Here is a 24,448-nt window from a genome sequence, read left to right as displayed (position 1 = left end):
TAAGATCCTGTGTGTTGTGAATTACAAGTGTAATTAGCAAAATCGAAGACAGGTTACCTGACAGAAATCAACTCAAATAGAAAAAAATAACTTTGGAGGCATATTGCATTGTAAAAATCTCCCTCAGTGGTTACTTGCAGGAAGAAAATGGCAAAGTAAGATTTATTCCAACCACTGATTTAATGCAACTTAGTTCTGGCACCAACTAACTTTTCAAAATTTCCATATTTTTAAAGTATTGTTTATTAATGGACTAAAGGTTCAGCAGCTCATTAACTATTAAAACCATCTAATATGGTTTCCCAGGCACAGCACTAAACCAAATCGACCACAATGTCACTGGGAAATTGGGTTGTCTCATCTCAATCAGGGTCGCAGGGACTTCCACACAAACTTATGAAAAGGATGGCAAAAGGCCATCTCGTTCATTGTTGCTGCCCCATCTAAATGACAAGCTTATCCTCCATCCCCGGCAATCAGCCAATCTCCTGGCAAAGGCAAAAAGAATGAAGAAGGCTTGAGGCCATAACAATGGTTACTTTTAGTAACATTGGGTGGAATTGGAGGAAATATTAGACAGAACAAAATCTATATCTAAATCCTGGGTAACTGTACAACTGACTGCACCCCGCCCATCCCCCCCAGCCCTTCTACTTCCCATGAACCCCCTTGACGCTCCAATTTCTTTCTCAACTCTCCGATTTCACCCACCTACCCCCCCCCCCCTCCCCCCCCCCGCCCTACCCTGGCCCGAGCTCCTGCCACCCTACTGACCTACGCACCCTACCCACTTACCTCACTCACACCGTGAAAATCTATTTTAATGTTCCAAAGCTTATCACTATGTTAGTGAATGAAGATTTACCAAATTACGGCAGCTAGTACTATAAAAGGGGAGTGTGGCTTGGCTTACTCCAGTGATTCTGTCCCTACAAATGAAGGACTACTGTTCCTACATATAATGGACTGTGATGACAGAAATGCTCCACGTTTCTAACGAGGCCAAATTTGGAAATCTGGGGCTGGAATGTGGAGTTCTGCCGCTGTGTTAAAAAATAAAAATTAATGAGGAGTGACAACCGGATGGTGCTTGACACTTCTTGGAAGATTTGGCCAACCATTTGAATGAGGCATTGGAGTGTTGGCAATGGAACTATACTCTGACATCTGAGGAGAGAATAATGGTTGGAAAATTGGACACCCAGTCCTCATATTAACCACTAACTCCTCTGCTAGCTGACAAGGTGGGCAAGGGAAGCTTAAAGAATTAGCTACGGTGAATATGTCCCCAACATTCTTGCCGCGACAGGGCACCGGGCACATCCAAGTGCCCCACCCTTAGTGCTGAGCCATCTTTACCATTGACGCAATTAGAATTTTGGTTTGTTTCTGCCAGAGAGCTGCTGCATGTTCAATGTTGTTGATGGTGTTGAATTTTGCTTCGTTGAAGTAAACCATTTTTGTGTGCACTCAGGTCATTCCAGAATTCAAACTCCAAATCTTAGAGCTGCAGAAACAGAAACAAGACATTGAGAGCCACTTAAAGGGACAGGTTGTGGAAATGAAAGGTGATTCTGTATGCTGTCTTGCATTCATCTAAAGCATACAAACTGTAAAGTGTGATTTGTGATTTCACGGCTCAACTATAGTTTCCGCAGTTGCCAGAATCTCCGGGTGGGATTTCTCCCCATTTTTCCTTTGGCACACGGGATGAGAAAAATGGTGTGGAAGCCCCTGGCCCCAATGGTGGCTTCCTCTGCAGCATGGTTTGGCTGATGGCCGAAAAAAGTGAAGGGGCGAGTCCCACAACTTAACGCTGAGAGCACGCCCCACCAGCAACTTTATAAAGTGCATCCAATACAGAACATTTAATGTTATTTAATGTAATTAAACACAACATTTAACCGAACCCACCCCTGAGCAACACACCCCACCCTCTCCCCTACAGAACACCCCCTGGCATTGCCCCCGGGTTCTGCTCGGCAGGTACATGCCGTAGGAGACCTGTCATAATTCACGTGAACAGATTATGTAATGGGGGGGGGGGCAGAGGCAGGGCGGCACAGTGATTAGCACTGCTGCCTAAAAGCTCCAGGGACGCGGGCTCAATTCCGGCCTCGGGTGTCTGTCTGTGTGGAGTTTGCACCTTCTCCCCGTGTCTCCGTGTGTTTCCTCCGGGTGGTCCGGTTTCCTCCCACAGTCCAAAGATGTGCAGGTGAGGTGGATTGGCCATGCTAAATTTCCCCTTAGTATCCAAAAGGTTAGGAGGGGCTACGGGGATTGGGTGGGGGCGGGGCCTAGATAGGGTGCTGTTTCCAAGGGTCGGTGCATACACGAACGGCCTCCTTCTGCACTGTAGGGATTCTATGATTCCATGATTTATCTGGGGTAGAGGCCTGATCATGATATAAATTTATTGTAATGGGCTTCCCAATATTGAACAACGGTATTCCTGTTATGTCATTGGTAGGGGTGGGGGCTGGCGGGGACAATCGCAAGGGGATACCCCACTGGCATAACTTGCGTTTTGGGTCTCTCACTCTATTTTGCCAATGGAATTATATCGTGCTCGCTGCGTGTGGGAGCACAAGTCCCAGGCTCTGTTCATCAAAAAAAAATCCAGCTTCACGTTTGCACATTTCCTCTCGCACGTTGATAAATTATTTTGCTAACAGCCTCTTGACATTGTAATGAATAAGCTAACAGCTAATGTAACTCGGTCAGTTATCCTGCTGAAGGCTTTGTACATTACACGGAAGAAAACCTGTGCACTCATTAAATAACTGCAATTTACAGATAAAATGGAAGAAGTTACTGATCAATTGCAAGGCAATCTTGAAGAAGAAGGAGTCCAAAGAAGGTGTGCAATCTCTAATACTAGTATATTCCCTCATGGCCTAACTTACTTTATGAGTGGTTCTTGGTGCAGATTTTCTCCAACACAGCTACAAGAAGGGTGACAAAGTTATGCATCAGTGTTCGGGGCAGAAAGGCAGGGATGCATGAACAAAGTATTAACGACCCTTCCCCAACTCTCTAACCACTGGTGCCAAGTTTCAAATTTCTGATAATTGCATGAATTATAATGCATGCTTGCTGTTGTCTGGTGAGACTATTACAGTCAAGGTCCTACTGCACAGTGGAGCATATCATTCAAGGTTGTGTAGTGTTGCATCGTTTCAACATCTTGAGTGATATTCTGCAATCCATCGATGAACATCGCAATCAGCAGTGCAAATCGCAACTGAATTGATCGGTATTATTGCGGCACTCTTAGTCCTAAATATTCCTGATGGGCTGCCTGCATTTATTTTGTGTCTGAATGCGATCGTCAGCCTGTTGTTCAGTTTGTTTTGTTTTGAATTCGGTTTAGAATACTCTGAACAATCTTAAGTGTATAAAATGCACTCAGATTTAAGCAGCCTAGCCATTTGCTCAAACATGATGGAATGTTTATCCAGTGATGTGAACTCCGGGAATGTTACTTACCTTGTTCCTTCTGGGCTAAAGTCCTGCCTTTGCCAAGGCAACTACCCAGCATGTTGTCCAAATTGTGTTGTGTACAGTATTTTCTTTTTTTTTAAATAATAATTTTTATTAAAGGTTTTCATAAAATATCAATAACAAAATGAGAAAGAAAAAAGAACCCAACAGGATTAAGTACAAAACACAATCTAAAAAAGCAAGCCCCAAACCCCTCCCCCCACTTTACATAAATAATAAATTAACATTAACACCCCGACTTAACACAACAGGTGTATACACCCCCTCAGACCCTCCAGTGCAAATAACACAAACAAAAATAAAGTAAACCCCCCCCCCCACCGAGTTACTGCTGCCATTGGCCAATGTCTATTGTTCTGCCAGAAAGTCTAAGAACGGTTGCCACCGCCTAAAGAACCCTTGTACCGACCCTCTCAAGGCGAATTTCACCCTCTCCAATTTAATGAACCCCGCCATATCGCTGATCCAGGATTCCACGCTTGGGAGCCTCGCATCTTTCCACTGAAGGAGAATCCTTCGCCGGGCCACCAGGGACGCAAAGGCCAGAATTCTGGCCTCTTTCGCCTCCTGCACTCCCGGCTCCTCTGCCACCCCAAATATTGCGAGCCCCCAGCCCGGTTTGACCCTGGATCCTACCACCCTCGACACCGTCCTCGCTACGCCCTTCCAAAATTCCTCCAGCGCTGGGCAGAACATATGGGTGTGATTTGCTGGGCTCCCTGAGCACCTAACACACCTGTCCTCAGCCCCAAAGAACCGGCTCATCCTTGTCCCGGTCATGTGTGCCCTGTGCAGCACCTTAAATTGTATGAGGCTGAGCCTCGCGCACGAAGAGGAAGAGTTCACCCTCCCTAGGGCATCTGCCCACGTCCCCTCTTCGATCTCCTCTCCCAACTCCTCCTCCCACTTACCTCTCAACTCCACCACCGAGGCCTCCTCCTCCTCCTGCATCACCTGGTATGTTTCCGAGATCTTCCCCACTCCCACCCACCCCCCCGAGAGCACCCTGTCCTGTACTGTGTGTGGCAGTAGCCGCGGGAACTCCACCACCTGCCGTCTGGCAAACGCCCTTACCTGTAGGTACCTGAAGATGTTCCCCGGGGGGAGCCCGAACTTCTCCTCCAGCTCACCCCAGCTCGCGAACTTCCCGTCCACAAACAGGTCCCCCAACTTTTGTATCCCTGCCCTGTGCCACCCCGAAAACCCTCCACCTGTTCTTCCTGGGGTGAACCGGTGGTTCCCCCGTAATGGGGTCCACACCGAGGCCCCAACTTCCCCCTATGCCGCCTCCACTGCCCCCAAATTTTGAGGGCCGCCACCACCACCGGGCTCGTGGTCTACCTCCTTGGAGGGAGCGGCAGCGGCGCCGTTGCCAGCGCCCCCAGACTCGTCCCCACACAGGACACTGTCTCCAGCCTCTTCCATGCAGCCCCCTCCCCCTCTATCACCCACTTGTGCACCATCGTCGCATTGGCGGCCCAGTAGTACCCACAGAGGTTGGGCAGCGCCAGCCCCCCCCATCTCTACTCCGCTCCAGGAACATCCTTCTCACCCTCGGAGTCCCTCGCACCCACACAAACCCCATCATACTCCTGTTAACCCGCCTGAAAAAAGCCTTTGGGATAAACACGGGGAGGCACTGGAACAGGAACAAAAACCTTGGGAGCACCGTCATTTTGATTGACTGCACCCTACCCGCCAAGGACAGCGGCAACGCGTCCCACCTCTTGAACTCCTCCTCCATTTGCTCCACCAGCCTTGTAAAGTTAAGCCTATGCAGGGCCCCCCAGCTCCTGGCCACCTGGACCCCCAAATATCTGAAGCTCCTCTCCGCCCTTTTTAGTGGGAGCTCGCCAATCCCCCTCTGCTGGGGCGGGATTCTCCGACCCCCCCGCCAGGTCGAAGAATCGGCGGGGGCTGGCGTGAATCCCGCCCCCGCCGGTTGCCGAATTCTCCGGCACCGGTTATTCGGCGGGGGTGGGAATCACGCTGCGCCGGTTGGCGGCCCCCCCCCCCGCGATTCTCCAACCCTCCGATGGGCCGAAGTTCCGCTGCTGGAATGCCTGCCCCGCCGGCGAGAATCGAACCACCTCTCTGACCGGCGGGACAAGGCGGCGCGGGCGGGCTCCGCCGTCCTGGGGGGGGCGTGGGCCGATCTGGCCCCGGGGGATGCCCCCACGGTGGCCTGGCCCACGATCGGGGCCCACCTATCTGCGGGCGGTCCTGTGCCGTGGGGGCACTCATTTCCTTCCGCCTTCGCCATGGTCTCCACTATGGCGGAGGCGGAAGAGACCTCCTCCACTGCGCATGCGCGGGGATGCTGTGAGCAGCCGCTGACGTTCCGCGCATGCGCCGCACGGCAAAGTCATTTCCGCGCCAGCTGGCGGGGCACCAAAGGCCTTTCCCGCCAGCTGGCGGGGCGGAAATCAGTCCGGCGCCGACCTAGCCCCTCAAGGTGAGGGCTCGGCCCCTCAAGATGCGGAGAATTCCGCACCTTTGGGGCGGCACGATGCCGGACTGATTCGCGCCGTTTTTGGCGCCGGTCGGCGGACATCGCGCCGATTGCGGAGAATCCCGCCCCTGGTCCCCTAGCTGAACTATGAACAGCTCGCTCTTCTCCATATTGAGCTTGTACCCCGAAAAGTCCCCGAATTCCCTAAGGATCCTCATTACCTCTGGCATTCCTCCCACCGGGTCCGCCACATACAGCAGCAGATCGTCCGCATAAAGCGACACCCGATGCTCCTCCCCACCCCGCACCAACCCCCTCTAGTTCCTCGACTCTCTCAGTGCCATAGCCAGGGGTTCAATCGCCAGTGCAAAGAGCAGGGGGGACAGGGGACACCCCTGTCTCGTCCCTCGGTGCAACCAAAAGTACTCGCACCTCCTCCGATTTGTGGCCACACTCGCCATCGGGACCTCAAACAACAGCCTAACCCACAAGACAAACCCCTCCCCAAACCCAAACCTCTTCAGCACCTCCCACAGGTACCCCCACTCTACCCTATCGAAGGCTTTCTCAGCGTCCATCACCACCACTATCTCCGCCTCCCCCTCCCTCGCCGGCATCATGATAACGTTCAAAAGCCTCCGCACATTCGCGTTCAACTGTCTCCCCTTCACAAACCCCGTCTGGTCTTCATGGATGATCTGCGGCACACAATCCTCAATCCTCGTGGCTAAGACCTTCGCCAGCACCTTGGCATCTACATTTAGCAAGGAAACCGGCCTGTAAGACCCACATTGCAGGGGATCCTTGTCCTGCTTCAGGATCAAGGAGATCAGTGCCCAGGACATCGTCGGGGGTAAAGCCCCCCCCTCCCTTGCCTCATTAAAGGTCCTAACTAACAGCGGGCCCAACAGGTCTATATATTTTTTATAGAACTCGACTGGGAAACCGTCCGGCCCCGGTGCTTTCCCCGCCTGCATGCTCCCTATCCCTTTGGTTAGCTCCTCCAGCCCAATCGGGGCCCCCAGTCCCGCCACCAGTCCCTCTTCCACCTTTGGAAACCTCAATTGGTCCAGGAAATTGCCCATCCCTCCCTCCTCCCATGGGGACTCGGATCGGTACAATTCCTCGTAGAAGTCCCTGAAGACCCCATTGATGCCAACCCCACTCCGCACCACGCTCCCTCCCCTGTCCTTAACTCCCCCGATCTCCCTAGCTGCATCCCGCTTCTGAAGCTGATGCGCCAGCATCCGGCTTGCCTTTTCCCCATACTCGTAGACCGCCCCCTGGGCCTTCCTACACTGCACCTCCGCCATCCTGGTGGTCACCAGGTCGAATTCGGCCTGGAGGCTGCGCCTCTTCCTCAACAATCCTTCCTCAGGCTCTTCCACATACCTCCTGTCTACCCTCACCATCTCCCCGACCAGCCTCTCCCTCTCCCCCCCGCTCACTCCGCTCCTTGTGGGCCCTAATGGAGATCAGCTCTCCCCTCACCACTGCCTTCGGAAGCATTGGAAAGGGCGCAAAGGAGATTTACCAGGATGCTGCCTGGTTTGCAGGATAGGTGTTATGAGGAAAGGTTGGGGGAGCTAGGGCTTTTCTCTTTGGAGCGGAGGAGGATGAGAGGTGACTTAATAGAGGTTTATAAGATGATGAGGGGGACAGATAGAGTGGACGTTCAGAGACTATTTCCTCGGGTGGATGTAGCTGTTACAAGGGGGCATAACTATAAGATTCAGGGTGGGAGATATAGGAGGGATGTCCGAGGTAGGTTCTTTACTCAGAGTGGTTAGGGTGTGGAATGGACTGACTGCTGTGATAGTGGAGTCGGACACTTTAGGAACTTCAAGCGGTTATTGGATAGGCACATGGAGCACACCAGAATGACAGGGAGTGGGATAGCTTGATCTTGGTTTCGGACAATGCTCGGCACAACATCGAGGGCCGAAGGGCCTGTTCTGTGCTGTAATGTTCTATGTTCAGTGCCTCCCATACCATCCCCACTCGGACCTCCCCGTTGTCATGGTCTCCAAGTACCTCTCTATACTTCCTCGGACCCGCTCGCTCACCTCCTCGTCCGCCAACAGCCCCACCTTCAAGCGCCACTGCGGCCAATGGTCCCTCTCCTCCCCCATCTCCAAGTCCACCCAATGTGGGGCGTGGTCCGAAATGGCTATTGCCGAATATTCGGTATCCTCTACTCTCGCTATCAGCGCCCTACTCAAAATGAAAAAGTCGATTCGAGAATAAGCCTTATGGACATGTTAGAAGAATGAAAATTCCCTCGCCCCGGGCCTTGCAAATCTCCAAGGGTCCACCCCTCCCATTTGGCCCATAAATCCCCTCAACACTCTAGCCGCCGCCGGCTTCCTACCCGTCCTAGACCTGGAGCGATCCAGTGCCGGATCCAACACCGTGTTAAAGTCTCCCCCCATTATCAGGCCCCCCGCTTCCAAGTCTGGGATCCGACCCAACATACGCCGCATAAAACCCGCATCGTCCCAGTTCGGAGCATACACATTGACCAGTACCACCCTCTCTCCCTGAAACTTACCACTTACCATTATGTACCTACCGCCATTATCTGCCACAATGCTCGACGCCTCGAATGACACCTTCTTTCCCACCAAGATCGCCACCCCTCGATTTTTGGCATCTAGCCCCGAGTGAAACATCTGACCTACCCACCCTTTCCTCAGTCTTACCTGGTCTGCCACCTTCAGGTGTGTCTCCTGGAGCATAACCACATCCGCCTTGAGCTCCTTCAGGTGCGCGACTACCCGGGCCCGCTTAACCGGCGCATTCAGTCTCCTTACATTCCAGGTTATCAGCCGGATCAGGGGGCTACCCGCTCCCCTCCCTCGCCGACTAGCCAGCCACGCGCCCGCACCCCACACCCGGCCCGTTCCCCACAGAGGCATACCCCTGTCTCGACCCCCCCCCTCCCCCCACTTGCTCCAGCTCCTCCTTGGCCTGAGCAGTAGCAACTCTCGATCCCCCCCCCCCCCCCGGCTAGGACCCATCCTCGCTGGTGTACTCCCCCCATTGTACTTCCGCACGTCAGCTGACTCCACTCCCGCCTCCCCTTCGACTCCTCCCATTGTGTGGCACACCCTCCTCTCCCGCTCCCCATCCACAGGCTCTCCCCCTCCCCCCTCCGTTCTAAGCACGGGAATCAATCCTCGCTCCCCCGCCCCGCCCCCCCCCCTCAGTCTTTGGCGCGGGAAAAAAGCCCGCGCTCTCCACCTACCAGGCCTCGCCACCAACCAAAACAGTGCCCAACCCGCCCCATCCACCCTCCCCAACCCGAAAGAGAAAAACACAGAGAAAAAGAAACCCAAAACAATGCAAAGGCCCCCCTCCGCCCCAAACACAAATTGGCATAACATATCCACCGTAGTCCCCAATCGCCCATCCTGACCCTCAATCTGTGTCCAACCTCTCGGCCTGAACAAAGACCCACGCCTCCTCCGGAGACTCAAAATAATGGTGCCGGTCCTTGTAGGTAACCCACAGTCGCGCCGGCTGCAACATGCCAAACTTCACCCCCTTCCTGTGCAGCACCGCCTTCGCTCGATTGTACCCGGCCCTCCTCTTCGCCACCTCCGCACTCCAGTCCTGGTATATCCGAACCTCCGCGTTCTCCCACCTGCTGCTCCTCTCCTTCTTGGCCCACCTGAGCACACACTCCCGATCGACGAACCAATGGAACCGCACCAGCACCGCCCGCGGAGGCTTGTTAGCCTTCGGCCTCCTCGCCAACACTCTATGGGCCCCTTCCAGCACCAGGGGCCCCTGGAAGGACCCCGCTCCCATCAGCGAGTTCAACATGGTGACCACATAGGCCCCCATGTCCGGCCCCTCCAGCCCCTCCGGGAGGCCCAGAATCCGCAGATTCTTCCGCCTCGACCGATTCTCCATCTCCTCGAACCGCTCCTACCATTTCTTGTGGAGCGCCTCATGCGTCTCCACCTTTACTGCGAGGCCTAAGATCTCGTCCTCATTGTCAGAGATCTTTTGTCGAGCCTCTTGGATCGACACCCCCTGGGCCGTCTGTGTCTCCAGCAGCTTATCAATAGAAGCCTTCATCGGCTCTAGCAGGTCCATTCTAATCTCTCTGAGGCAGCGCTGGATACCCTCCTGTTGCTCCTCCGCCCACTGCCTCCACGCTGCCTGGTCTCCGCCCGCCGCCATTTTGTCCTTCTTCCCTCCCTTCTTCTGGTCCACCACCACCTTTTTTGTCACCCCGCTCCTAGTTAAAGCCATATACTGACGGGGAGCTATTATTAACTCCTTCCCACACCGGGAAACGTCGAAAAAGTGCCCTTGGGGGCCCTGAAAAGAGCCCAAAAGTCCATTTTTGTGGGAGCCGCCGAATGTGCGACTCAGCTCCGCATAGCCGCAACCGGAAGTCTCGAGATGGAATCCTTTTGGCAGTGTTCGCTTCACCAATCTGCCCCAAAAAGTCTGTGGAAACTCCTGAAAAAGGTCTGAGAGTCCATTCCAGACGGGAGCTGCCGAATGCGCGACCTACTCCTCCATGGCCGCCACTGGAAGCCTCGTCCCCGCTTCTTCAATGGCCTTGGTAGATCTTTTCACAGTTGTTCCCTCTGCTGCTAGAATTCACCTTTAATAAAGGCCCTCAAGTCAGCTTGCAGCCTTTAAGCTTGCCCTTCCCCCGCCTGCATACTGGAAGAGGCTTTATCTATCCTCCTGTTATAGTCAAATCTTTGACTGTTTCTGCCAGGTCTGGTAACCAAGAGACATACCATTCCTGGGGGACACTGTCGGGGGAATGTTGCAGTCTTCTTCCCACACCGGGAAATGTTGAACAAATGCCGTGGGGGCCCTGTCAAGAGCCCAAAAGTCCGTCCCAAGCGGGAGCTACCGAACATGCGACTTAGCTCTGCATAGCCGCACCCGGAAGTCATGTACAGTATTTTCTAAAACGACAAAAGTGAATTTTCCAAAGCCACCCATTACTCAGTTATTATAGTTTCAATTATTTTTTGTTCTCCGTGAATTGTAATCTGCAAAACGTGCTGACTAAATCTGCAGCTTTTTATGTAGCCAGGCTAGATAATTATATTAACATTTGTAATTCCTGTAAATCTACTGTAAAATCTGGGGTACAAGTTGCCTTCATGTTTAGCACAGGGCTAAATCGCTGGCTTTGAAAGTAGACCAAGGCAGGCCAGCAGCACGGTTCGATTCCCGTAACAGCCTCCCCGAACAGGTGCCGGAATGTGGCAACTAGGGGCTTTTCACAGTAACTTCATTTGAAGCCTACTTGTGACAATAAGCGATTTTCATTTCATTTCATTTTCATAGAGTCATAGAGTTTTACAGCACAGAATGAACACCTATGGCCCATCATGCTTGCACCAGCATCAAGCATCTATCTATTTTAATCCCATTTTCCAGCACATGGTCCATAGACTTGTATGCTGTGGCATTTGAAGTGCTCATCTAAATGCTTCTTAAATATTGTGAGTGTTCCCACCTCTACCACCCTTTCAGGCAGCGAGTTCCAGATTCCCACCACCCTCTGGTTTCTTCCTATCTAGGCCCTAATATGTTTGTACACCTCAATGAGGTCCCCCCTCAGCCGTCTCTGCTCTAACGAAAACAATGCCAGCCTAACCAGCTTCTCCCCATGGGCAACATCCCAGTGAATCTCCTCGCCACCCTTTCCAATGCAACCAGATCCTGCCTATATAGTCAAGCTTTCACATAGAAGCAATGCTTGTAAACCCTTGAAATTTATAGATTTTTTTAATATCAAGATAAGATTAATTATAAAATTGAATGTGACTATACTGTTATGGGCCAGGGTTTGGAGAACCCCAAAGTGTATCATGGAGTTCACCTGACCCACAACTAGACATAGATTGTGGTGTGGGGAGCACATGGCCCACTCTACAAGTGTGGTACTTCAGAAATGGAAAAGTTATTTTTTAAAACAAAACAATGTTTATTCTATGAACTCAAGTTAACCTTTCTAAAACACACAGTGAAGATCTTAGCAACCAGTAAATCAAATACACCCCCCCCCCAAAGAATACAACACTAAGTAACCCTGTAAACCGTCCTTTTAACATCCAAAAGACTTAACAAACCTTCAAACAGGAGCACATTAGGTTTACATTCAATATTGAGACCTTTTACAATTCTGGGTTCACCAAATGATCCATAGATAGTCTTTAGATGGCAGAGATCAACATTACATCTCTTTGCTTAAACTTCAGATGCAGCTTACTGAAAAACACAAACAGACCCAAGCTTTTTCTCAAACCAAAACTAAAAATCAGAAGTAGAGCTCAGCTCCACCCACACTCTGACATCACTCCAGTAACATGAGCAGCTCCATTTCTTAAAGGTGCATTTCTTAAACACCCATTTCTTAAAGCGACAGTCTCATGACAATACCCATAAAACCATAAAGATTCATAATTCTGTTTAACTTGATTAGCTTGATTGAAGAAAATTTCCTTTATTTACAATCAATTCAAAATTGAGGAGGACCCCAAACATTAACAAGAAGTTACCATTCCTGTTTTCTCATTACAATAAGGCTGGAAAAGTTCCAATATTTTAAACCAAGGTGCTTAATCTTCAAACTGAATAGCAAATTCCCCTTTTTAAATATTAAAACAAAAACAGCCAGCATTGTTAGTTGACAATGGTACAGTAACAGGCTATGCCATTGAAATGTTCTCAATTTGTTAACGTTATATAGATTGTTAGAGACTCAGAAAGCTAACTGTGCAAAAGAAAATGTGGAATTACTTTCTAAAGTCAGAAAACTTGAAAGTGAGAATCACCTGCTGCTGAATCGGACCCAAACTGATAGCGCAGACAGTAACAGAATGCAGCAAGAAGCATCGCAATTAACAGTGGAAAACTGGGTGAGTGTCGGAATGTTGCCGTCCCTAAAAATCCTAGAGTGATTTTAATGCAGATTGATGCAAATCCAACTGTTAAAACCTAACATGGGTTGCACAACGGTCAAAATGCGATTTTTGTTCATCAGCCATAAACTTTAACTTAAGACTGGACTGGAATGCGTGAGTTTGGATGCTGGCCTTGGGGGCATTCAAATTTAATTCCCCACAACGGGGATGTTTAATACCTCCATCAACAACATAGAACTATTTTTTTGTATCACTAAGCTAGCTCCTTTGGCGGAAAATTGATTTCACAGCTCTCGGAGATAATTCGGAATTCCATCGTAGTAATGACTGATATTTGAATGAAATAATTGTTACGTATAACCTGCCATTGTTCAGATGGCCTACTTGATAAAAGAAACACTCGGCGACACGATGGCGCAGTGATTAGCACTGCTGCCTACGGTGCTGAGGACCCGGGTTCGATCACGGCGCCGGGTCACTGTCTGTGTGGAGTTTGCACATTCTTCCGTGTTTGCGTGGGTTTCACCCCCACAACCCAAAGATGTGCAGGTTAGGTGAATTGGCCACGCTAAATTGCCCCTTAATTGGAAAAAAACTAATTGGGTACTCTAAATTTAAGAAAAAGATAAAAGAAACACTCCTTTGGAAATTAGGCAATTAGAAAGAGTGGCTAAAAGCCTCTGAAAATACACCTTTAGTTGGTTGACACTGCTGTAGCAATAGCAGGTTTTGAACCCATACTGGGTACTTAGTGAAAATTAAAGAGAATATTTCTGCCTCGATTTCAGGTTTTCTATTTGGAGATGTTTCCCCCCCTTGTTTTTGAAAGAACTGTCATAATATTAATATTTTTTTAATCGTTCATGGGATGTGGGTGTCGCAGGCTGTGCCAGCATTTATTGCCCATCCCTAATCCCTTGAGGGGGGAAGTTAAGAGTCAACCACATTGCTGTCGGCCACATGTAGGCCTGACCAGGTAAGATTGGCAGATTTCCTTCCCTAAAGGACAATAGTGAAGCAAATGGGTTTTCCTGTGACAATCGACAATGGTTTCGTGGTCATCATTAGACTTTTAATTCCAGATATTTTATTTAATTCAATTTCACCATCTGCAGTGGCGGGATTTGAAACTGGGTCCCCAGAGCATTACTCTGGGTCTCTGGTTAACTAGTCTAGTGACAATACCACTACACCACTGCCTCCCAGATTAGAATTATTGAAAAGCTAGAATTGCTGCCGCATCAACAACAGAACGTCACAACACCGATGATCAGTGCACAGGACGGCGAAAGGTAATTGTTTGTTTGTTGTTTTTTGGAGGATCTTGTGGAACGTCTGGAGCAGAAAGAAAACCAAATCAGGAAGTTACAAAGTCAGATCAAGTCCTTAACCAAAGCAATTGGGAAAGGTATGAAACTAGAACTTCTGCATGAGTGTTTTCCGGCTGAAAGTGTGGCGCTTGTAGTAAAGGAGCAGTCATTTAATTTTTTTTTTTAATGCATTTCTCCGACATTCGATGTAGCGTGTTACTTGATTTAAAAAGAGATTGAGAAAGAATATCACAGACTTTTGTGGCCCCGTGAGATTCCGGAGATTTAAACGGTTTTGGAAGCAGAAAAGATCTAACTTCATTCCAAATGTTTTGATGATTTGGGACAGGAAATCAAACCAATGGAAAAGTGAGTCCAGTTGTGAAGAAGGAATACCTTGGAATGCTGGAGTGTAAATCTGAAGATGAAGAAAAGCTCATCAAAAATCTAGTTTTAGGTAAAGTTGTTTTGCAAAGAATGTCTCTGCTTTCTGAAAGACATGTGGATAGTAATAACATTGTACTCGTGTTTGAGAGTCTTACCTGTTGTTATGCATATGGTTCTGCTTCACTTTTAGACCTTAAACCACGAGGTGTGGTTGTAAATATGATTCCAGTATTGCCAGCAAATATCCTGTTCATGTGTGTGCGTTACGCTGATGATATTAATGATGCTGAAATGCTGAAATCCCTGATGAACTCTCTGCTTGGTGGTATCAAAAAAGTCACTAAGGTACGAAGACTTCCTAAAGCGAAGAGGTGTTTAATAAAACATTTATCAGTTGTTTTTAATGAACTGGAAGACACGAGCTGTTCAATTATCCTGCATGATTTACAAATGATTCGGTTTTTTTTAGAATTGTAAGACTGTGATAGAAAACAGCCGTAACACATTTAAAGTTTCGATATCAGCAAAAATTTTCATACAGCTATAGGGGTTTGTTGATATCAACAGTATATCAAAACGATGTTACCGGTGCGTCCTTATATGAAAATAACTTATTTTGAAAGTGACAATTCTATAGTTATTCATGGTCATTTTTCCAAATTTTGCCTTGTTTAACAGAATCACAATGAAGATTTTGAAATACTGTCATTCTGGCTTTCAAACAGTGTTCACTTTCTCAATTGTTTAAAACAGTACAGTGGAGAGGAGGTAAGAGCATGCCTCAACCAGAGATACTGGGGTTTTTCTTCAAAATTCCAGGTTTTGTTATAAAATACATCTGGTTTTCTATTTATATTTAAAGTTTGAAAGTACCAAGTGTGCTAATGTACAATGCAATGTTATTAAACTTGTTCATGGCGCACAATTCTCTCAAAACATTTCTAACGGGTTGTCTCCAGCGGGAAAGGATCGTAATCCACCAACACTTAGGGTATTTTTTGAGGTTAGGGTGATTCGCGCCGTGAATTAGGTGTGCGGGACATAAAGACGCCGGCAAGTCCGGCTCCTCCAAGATTGGGCGCCATTTTTAGAAGATACCCCGAATTTAAGTCAATCGACAGAGCTCCTCCCCCACCACAATCATCGGCAAAGATCCCTCTTTCTCCCCCCCCCCCCCCCCCCCCCCCCGCCCCTCCCCATCGCTGCCACCAGGCCCTCCCCCCAAGTGAGCAACACCCCACTATGGGGTCTCCAAAGGCCCACCCTTCAGACCCTGCTCCTTGGCAGTGCAAAGTTGGCACTGCCAGGGTGCTGGGGCAGTGTCAGCACACTTTCCATCTACTTCACTGACCACCCAGGGTTTTCAGTGGCCTCCGAGCCCCCCTGGAGTGGTCACATCTGGTCTCTGTATTTGGAGATCAGTAGTGATTCCTGCCTGTTTCATGTTGTGCCGCCATGTGGGAGAATTGAAGGAGTCCAATGAATTCGACTTAAAGCTGAATCTGAGGGTGTGATCGTCCCAAAAGGGGACAAAGTTCCCCAGCGAGCATGTTTAGCCGCATGTTTCCTGACACTCGCAGTGACGAGAAACAAGTGGCTATTCAACGTTACTTATACTGAATAAGGAGCTTAAATAGGAAACAAACGGCCGAGGCCGCACATAGTCCTGTTTTTTACAACAGGGAGCTCCGCTCGCCGGAACTGCCCGATGTAGCGAGAGGAAATGGCGTCCCGATCTCCGAGGCCACAAAAAAAAGTCCAACCTCCCCCCAGCCCGAAAGTAACATGGGAGGGTCCCCCGGGCCACCCCTTGCACCCCCAATACCCACGGTGAGCAACCCCATCCCAATTGCACGTGCGCAGAAAATGCCATCTTGGCAGTGCACCTGGGTACCATGGCAGTGCCAGGATGGTACCCAGGTGCCACTGCCAGGGTGGCACTGCCAGGATGCCCGGCTGGTGCTGCCATGGTACCCATGTGGCATCAACAGTGCCAGGATACCACCATGCCCAAAGGGCATGCAGCTGAGGCCCTCCGAACCCACTTGGAGGCCCCCATGAGTGCAGTTTGTGGGGACCAGTGCGAAACGGCGCTTGCCCAAGGTCCCCAAGGAAATGGGATTAAATCCCAAAGCCTCAAATACCTGGGAAATCTGCACATTAGAATAATGCTTACTGCCTCACTCTAATGTGCAGATTTGCCAGAAAGTGATCCCGCCCATTGTGGGCGGGTTACTCCCAAGATTGCGTTGAATCTTGTGAGGCGTACGAGCTAGGTGAATCCCGGGACCGGGGTCTCCCGGCTTTCACCGGCCACGTTACACCGCAGTGAGATGCTTTTCCAGCACAGCGTGGCTGGAAGATCGCGCCCACAACGTGTTAATGAAGATTTCAATATGCTAATCTGGGGCGTCATTCTCCGACCCCCCGCCGGGTTGGAGAATCGCCGGGGGCTGCCGTGAATCCCGCCCCCGCCGGTTGCCGAAGTCTCCGGTACCGGATATTCGGTGGGGGCGGGAATCGGGCCGCGCCGGTAGACGGGCCCCCCCCCCCGCTGGATTCTCCGGCCCGGATGGGCCGAAGTCCCGCCGATAAATTGCCTGTCCCGCCGGCGTGGATTAAACCACCTTTTGAACGGCGGGACAAGGCGGCGTGGGCGGGCTCTGGGGTCCTGGGGGGGGCGCGGGGCGATCTGGCCCCGGGGGGTGCCCCCACGGTGGCCTGGCCCGCGATCAGGGCCCACTGATCCGCGGGTGGGCCTGTGCCGTGGGGGCACTCCTTCCCTTCCGCCTCCGCCACGGTCTCCACCATGGCGGAGGCGGAAGAGACTCCCTCCACTGCGCATGCGCGGGAAACTGTCAGCGGCCGCTGACGCTCCCGCGCATGCGCCGCCCCGATATGTCATTTCCGTGCCAGCTGGCGGGGCAACAAAGGCCGTTTCCGCCAGCTGGCGGGGCGGAAATCCCTCTGGCGTCGGCCTAGCCCCTCAATGTTGGGGCTCGGCCCCCAAAGATACGGTGCATTCCGCACCTTTGGGGCGGCGCGATGCCCGTCTGATTGGCGCCGTTTTGGGCGCCAGTCGGCGGACATCGCGCCGTTTGGGGAGAATTTCGCCCCTGGTTTGCACTCTCGCTGGGGGAGCGTGGAGAATAGCAAAATGAGTTCTACCTGGCGCAAACTGCGTTATGGGCTGTGAGAGTCTCCGGCTATAACGCAATTTCGTCCAGCGCGAACGACCGGTGGATTGATCATGATCAATGCGCGGGGTTACGGAAAAAGGGCTGGGGAGTGGCCTAGGTAGAGTGCTCTTTTGGACAGTCGATGCAGACTCGATGGGCCGAATGGCCTCCTTCTGCAATCTGGTTATTCTACAGGAGCCACCCTCTTGAACCGCTGCAGTCCATCTGGTGTGGGTACACCCACAGAGCTGTTACTGGGCTCAATTTTGAGATGCCCGTGGAATTTTGCTATTGGCCATGTCTTTCCCTCTATATTCAATTAACAATTTTTGAATATTCAGTTTGGGGAAATCGTTGCCTGTGTCACTGTTTTATTTTTCATTAAAATAAAAGCAAAATACTGCAAATGCCGGAGATCGGAAATAAAAGCAGAAAATGCTAGATAAACTCAGAAGGTCTGGCAGCGTCTGTGGAGAGAGAAACAGAGTTAATGTTCCGAGTCCGTATGACCCTTCTTTGAAATTGGAAGATGGACTCGCAGCGTTACCTCTGTTTCTCCCTCCACAGATGCTGCTGGACCTGCTGAGTTTTTTTTCCAGCTCTCTGTTTTTATTTTATTGCTTATCCCTGGTTGCCCTTGAAAGCTCGATGGTAACCGGTCACCTTTCTGAACAGCTACAATTCATGCGGTGAAGGAACTGTCTTGATGCTGTTTGTGGAGGTGAAGACAGGTCCTGGTCAAGGTGGTGTGTGACTTGGAGGGGAGTTTAAAGGTGATGGTGTTCTCATGCATCTGTTGCCCTTGTCCTTCTGGAGGTCATGGGTTTGAGAAGTGCTGTTTTATGGAGCTTTGGAGGCCTGCTTCATAATGAAAATGGCAGCCGCAGTAGAGGGAGCAGATGTGTACACTGGTCCAATTGAAGCTCTGCTTAATGGTGACCCCATTATGTTCATAGTGGGAAGTTGGTGATGGTATGTAAAGGGGATTGGCTTTCCCTTGTGGAGAAGGTCATTTCTTGGCCTTGGTGAATGTTACCCGTCATTTATCAATCCAAGCTACCCGGGTCTCATTGTGCGTGACCAGGGAATGTTTTGTTATTTGAGGAATAAGGTATTTGGATGAATGACCACAAGCTTGGTCAAAGAGAGAGGTTTCAAGGAGAAAAGTGAGATCGAGAGGCAGAGAGATGAAGGGAGGAAACTCCAGAGTTTAGGCCCCATGCAGCTGAAGGCAGGGCCGTCAATGGAGAAGCGATTAAAATAAGGGACGCTCAAGAGGCTGGGATTAGACGAGCACAGATATTTTGGAGGATTATGGGGCCGGAAGAGATTGCAAAGGAGAAGAGAGGAAAGACCACGGAGATGTTCGACAACAAGGATGACAATTTTAAAATTGAGGCACTGCTTAACTGGGACCAAAGAGAAAATGCTGGAAAATCTCAGCAGGGCTGGCAGCATCTGTGGGGAGAGAAAAGAGCTAAAGAGTTTTGAGTCCAGGTGACCCTTTGTCAATGCTCAAAGCTTCCAGACTGCTTAACTGGGAGCCAATGTAGGTCAGAGAGCACAGCGATGACCCACAACTTAAATTGTTCCACCACTAATGCACGTAAGGACACAGGCAGCAGTGGCTTGGATGACCTCCTGTTTACAAAAGGTAGAATATGGAGGAGCAGCGAGGAGCACATTGGAATAGTCAAGTCTGGAAGTAACAAAAACATGGATGAAGGTTCCAGTTGCAGATGAATGAAGCAGGATCTAAGTTGAGAGGTGCTGCAGATGTGGAGACCAGCAGTCAGAGTAATGGCGGGTTGTGTGATGGGTCTCCATCTCAGAGTCAGGTATGAAACCAAGGTTGCGAATTGTGAATTGTCAGGTTCAGTCTCAGACGGTTGTCAAGCTCAGGAATGGAGTCACTAGCTAAGGAACGGCATTTGGAGTGGCTGAAGACAATGGTTTTGGTCTTCCCAATATTTAATTGGAGGACATTTCTACTTAACCAGTACATTCGTTCGTGAACATCCTCACTTTTGACCCCATGATGCAGCAAAGGTCATTGATGAAGTAGCCTAAAATAATTGGGTCCAGAGTTCTGTTGTCAGAAAGTAATGCAGTAGCTGGTTCAAATGGTCTCAAGTAGCCTTCCTCCTTTGTGCTAGATATGACCCTGACCACTGGAAAGTTTTCTACCCGATCCCCATTGACTTCTGTTTTACTGGAGTCCTTGGTACCGCATTTGGCTAGTGGCAGTCACTGTCACCTCAGCTCTGGAATGAAGCTCTTGATTTCATTTTATATATTATAATAATAATATTTATTGTCACAAGTAGGCTTACATTAACACTGCAATGAAACTACTGTGGAAAGCCCCTAGTCACCACATTCCGGCGCCAGTTCGGGTACACAGAGGGAAAAATCAGAATGTCCAAATTACCTAACAGCATTTCTTTCGGGACGTGTGGGAGGAAACCGGAGCACCCGGAGGAAACCCAAGCAGACATGGGAAGAACGTGCAGACTCCGCACAGACAGTGATCCAAGCAGGACTCGAACCTTGGACCCTGGAGCTGTGAAGCAACAGTACTAACAGTGCTACCGTGCATATAATAATACATCTGAGTTTAAATAGTTGATAATAAATATGTATGAGACTATCATTTGTGCTGTTACTCTTATGAGTACTTTTTGTAACACGTGATATTTATTGCTTTTAATCAAGGAGTTTATGAAGCACAACACGCCTCAACAAAATAATCAGTGTCTGAGAAACTTTGACCTCTCTGAATACAGACAGATTCTGAGTGATTTGGCTATTCATATTTACCAACAACTCATTCAAGTGATGGAAGATGACCTTCAGCCAATGATAGGTAAAGACAATTTGCTTTTCATTTATATTATCTTCAGAACTATCACCGCTGGCATGTCAGGTGGAAAATTCAAGTCCTTTCAGAAAGTCTTGTGCCATTCAAAATACATCCCAAATTTTCATCAAGAAATGACCAGACAGAAAATGCACCTCGTGGCATCCATACACATGCTAAGTGCAACAGTTGAAACAGGATAAGGTTCTAGTTATAATAGAAACATAGAAAATAGGAGCTGCAGTAGTTCATTCGGTCCTTCGAGCCCCCTCCGTCATTCATTATAATCATGGCTGATCACCAACTCACTAACCTGTTCCCCTTGACACCCCCCCATATCATTTGATCCCTTTAGCCTCAAGAGCTATACCTTCTTAAAACATACAATGTTTTGGCCTCAATTGCTTTCTGTGGTAGAGAATTCCACAGGTTCACCACTCTCTATGTGAAGATATTTTGCCACATCTCAGTCCTAAGTGGTTTATCCCATATCCTTAGACTGTGACCCGTGGTTCAGGACACCCCTGCCATTGGGAACATCCTTCCTGCATGTACCCTGCCTAGTCCTGTTAGAAATTTTAGGTTTTTATGAGATCCCCCCCTAATTCTTCTAAACTCCAGCGAATATAATCCTCATCGACTTAATCTCTCTTCATATGTCAATCTTGCCATCCCAGAAATCAGTCTGGTAAACATTTGCTACACTCCCTCCATAGCAAGAACATCCTTCTTCAGATAAGGAGACCAAAATTGTCCATAATATGCCAGGTTGGTCTCACCAAGGCCCTGTATAATTGCAGCAAGACATCCCTGATCCTGTACTCGAATCCTCCTGCAATGAAGGCCAACATACCCCATTTGCCTCTTTACCGCCTGCTGCACCTGCATGCTTACCTTCAGCGACTTAATCTATATCCATTCAGATAATACTGTACCCTCCTGCTTTTGCTACCTAAGTGTATAAGTTCATATTGATCCACATTATACTGCACCTGCCAAGCATTTGTTCACTCACTCAACTTGTCCAAATCACATTGAAGCATCTCTGCAACCTCCTCATAGTTCACCCTCCCACCCAGCTTTATGACATCTGCAAATGTGGAGATATTACATTTAGTTCCCACATCTGAATCATTAATATACCTTGTGAATAGCTAGGGTCCCAGCACCGATCCCTGCGGTATCCCACTAGTCACTGCCTGCCACTTGGAAAAAGACCCGTTTATTCCTACTCTTTGTTTCCTGTCTGCCAATCAGTTTTCTATCCATCTCGATACACTTTGCCAATCCTATGCGCTTTAATTTTACACACTAATCCCTTATGCGGGACCTTGATGAAAGCCTTCTAAAAGTCCAAATTAACCACATCCACTGGCTTCCCCAATATCAACTCTACTAGTTACATCCTTGAAGAATTCCAAGAGATTTGTCAAGCATGATGTCTCTTTCGTAAATTTCATCCATTACCAGACTCTTAAATGGCCGACTTATGGACTGATCTGATTAATACTACATTAATGCTTCACTTGATGCCGGTATCTATGTATTTACATTGTGTACTTGTGTTGCCCTATTACGTATTTTCTTTTCATGTATTAAATAATCTGTTTGAGCTGCATGCAGAAAAATACTTTTCACTGTACCTTGGTACACGTGACAATAAACAAATCCAATCCAATCTAAATCCATGCTGACTCTGTCACTGTTTTCCAAATGCTCTGCTATTAAATCATTAATAATGGATTCCAGCATTTTTCCCACTACCGACTTCCGGCTGACTGGTTTACAATTCCCTGTTTTAGTATTGTGATGCGTGTGTGTATCATTTCTGGTACGCATGTCTGGTTTGTGTGTTGTTATCAATGATTTACTAGCAAATGTGGTGCCAGTCTCGTACTGAAACTGCTCATTCAGAATTATCATTGCTCCATTTTAGTGCCAGGAATGCTGGAACACGAAAGTCTTCAAGGCATTTCGAGCATGAAGCCAACTGGACTTAGGAAACGATCTTCAAGCTATCGAGAAGAAATAAGCAAGTACACCATATCTTCCATCCTACAGCAGCTGAGTTACTACTTTACCACAATGTGCCAGCACGGTATGGACACAGACCTGAGCAAACAGTCGGTTAAACAGCTCTTTTTTCTAATTGGAGCAATCACCCTGAATAATCTCTTCCTGCGCAAGGACATGTGCTCATGCAGAAAAGGAATGCAAATAAGGTAAAGTCGGAAAATGCCGGAGGCATTTTGCTTCAGCACTTCCTCACAGAGAGTGGGTTGCATTAAATATATCAGAGACAAAACCTCCCCAAGTGCTATGTTGGGCCCGATCTTAGCTCTCTGCATAAGATTGGGGTTAGAGTGAGTTAAAATCTCGCCCCATGTGTCTCTTTTACTTTGAAAGCTGAACAGAGGGTGTGAGAGAAAGGAGGGAACTTGCACTTTCTCTACAGCACCTTCTGGGAGGGTGGGGGGGGTAAGGTCTATTCAACCTTGTCCGCACCAATCTACCTGTTGCAGATGTGTCTGTCCATGATAGTATTGGTAGGACTGACCATCGCACAGTCCACGTGGAGACAACGACCCGTTTTCACATTGACAATGCACTCCATTTTGTTGTGTGGCACTACCACCATGCTAAATGGATACATTTTTAGCAGATTGAGCAACTCAAAACTGGGCTTCCATGAGGCACTGTGGGTCAGCACAATCTGTGAGCCCATAGCCTAGCATATTCCCTACTATTACCATAAAGCCAGAGGATCGACTTGGCTCAATGAAGGGTGCAGGCGGGCATGTTAAGAGCAGCAGCAGGTAATAACAAGCTGGTGAAGCTACAAAACAGGACTACTTGCAAGACAGACAATAAAAGCAACCTGTGATAGGTAGAGGTGAGCGATTCCACAATCAACAGATCAGATGTTAGCTCTGGAGTCCTGCCACATCCAGTCATGAATGGTGGTGGACAATTAAACAACTAACTGGAGGAGGAGGCTCCAAAAATATTTCCATCCAATGATGGGAGAGTCCAGCACTAATGCAAAAGGCAAGACTGAAGCAACTTGAAACCACCTTCAGCCAGAAGTGCTGACGGATGATCCATCTCCATTCCTCCAGAGGTCCCCAACATCACGGGTGTCAGTCTTCAGCCAATTCGATTCACTCCACATGATAGAAAGAAACAGCTAAAGGCACTGGATACTGCAAAGGCTATGGGCCCTGACAATACCCCGGCAATACTGAAGATTGTGCTCCAGAACCTGCCGCACCCCTCGCCATGCTGTTCCAGTACAGCTACAACACTGGCATCTACACAGCAATGGGAAAACTTTCCCCGGTGTGTCCTGTACACACAAAGGAGGACAAATCCAACCTGGCCAATTACCGCCCCATCAGTCTACTCCCGATCATCAGTAAAGTGATGGAAGGTGTCATCAACAGTGCTATCAAACAGCACTTACTTAGCAATAATCTACTCACTGACGCTCAGTTTGGGTTTCAGCAGGGTCACTCAGCTCCTGATCTCATTACAGCTTTAGACCAAATATGGACAAAAGAGCTGAACTCCACAGGTCAGAGTGACTGCCCTTGACATCAAAGCAACATTTGACCAAGTATGGTATCAAGCGACCTTAACAAAACTGGAGTCAATGGAAATCAGGGGGGAAACCCTCTGCTGGTTGGAGTCATACCTCGCACAAAGGAAGATGGTTGTGATGATTGGAGGACAATTATCTCAGCTCTAGAACATCATTTCAGGAGTTCCTCAGGTTGTGTCCTCGGCCCAACTATCTTCAGTTGTTTCATCAATGATCTTCCATCATATAGTCAGAAGGGATGTTT

The 24,448-nt window shown here is 49.0% G+C and overlaps 1 protein-coding gene across 4 annotated transcripts in view; it reads left to right on the top strand.

Annotated features, from left to right (window-relative positions):
- myo5c (myosin VC) overlaps positions 1-24,448 on the top strand; it is a 165,145-nt gene that overhangs the window by 132,694 nt on the left and 8,003 nt on the right. For 3 of the 4 annotated variants that reach the window (XM_072470647.1, XM_072470646.1, XM_072470645.1), the window contains 9 exons: positions 1,475-1,568; positions 2,797-2,860; positions 12,693-12,861; positions 14,188-14,275; positions 14,527-14,634; positions 14,755-14,909; positions 15,243-15,332; positions 20,459-20,609; positions 22,540-22,825. In XM_072470647.1, coding sequence (XP_072326748.1) covers positions 1,475-1,568; positions 2,797-2,860; positions 12,693-12,861; positions 14,188-14,275; positions 14,527-14,634; positions 14,755-14,909; positions 15,243-15,332; positions 20,459-20,609; positions 22,540-22,825 — 1,205 coding nt within the window. The remainder of the gene's footprint in view (positions 1-1,474; positions 1,569-2,796; positions 2,861-12,692; positions 12,862-14,187; positions 14,276-14,526; positions 14,635-14,754; positions 14,910-15,242; positions 15,333-20,458; positions 20,610-22,539; positions 22,826-24,448) is intronic. The other variant, XM_072470648.1, reaches the window with a different exon arrangement.

The sequence above is a fragment of the Scyliorhinus torazame genome, chromosome 12 (assembly GCF_047496885.1).
Source record: "Scyliorhinus torazame isolate Kashiwa2021f chromosome 12, sScyTor2.1, whole genome shotgun sequence".
Classification (NCBI taxonomy): Eukaryota; Metazoa; Chordata; class Chondrichthyes; order Carcharhiniformes; family Scyliorhinidae; genus Scyliorhinus; species Scyliorhinus torazame.
The sequence above is the reverse complement of the archived record's forward strand: the minus strand, read 5'-3'. Positions and strand labels throughout refer to the sequence as shown.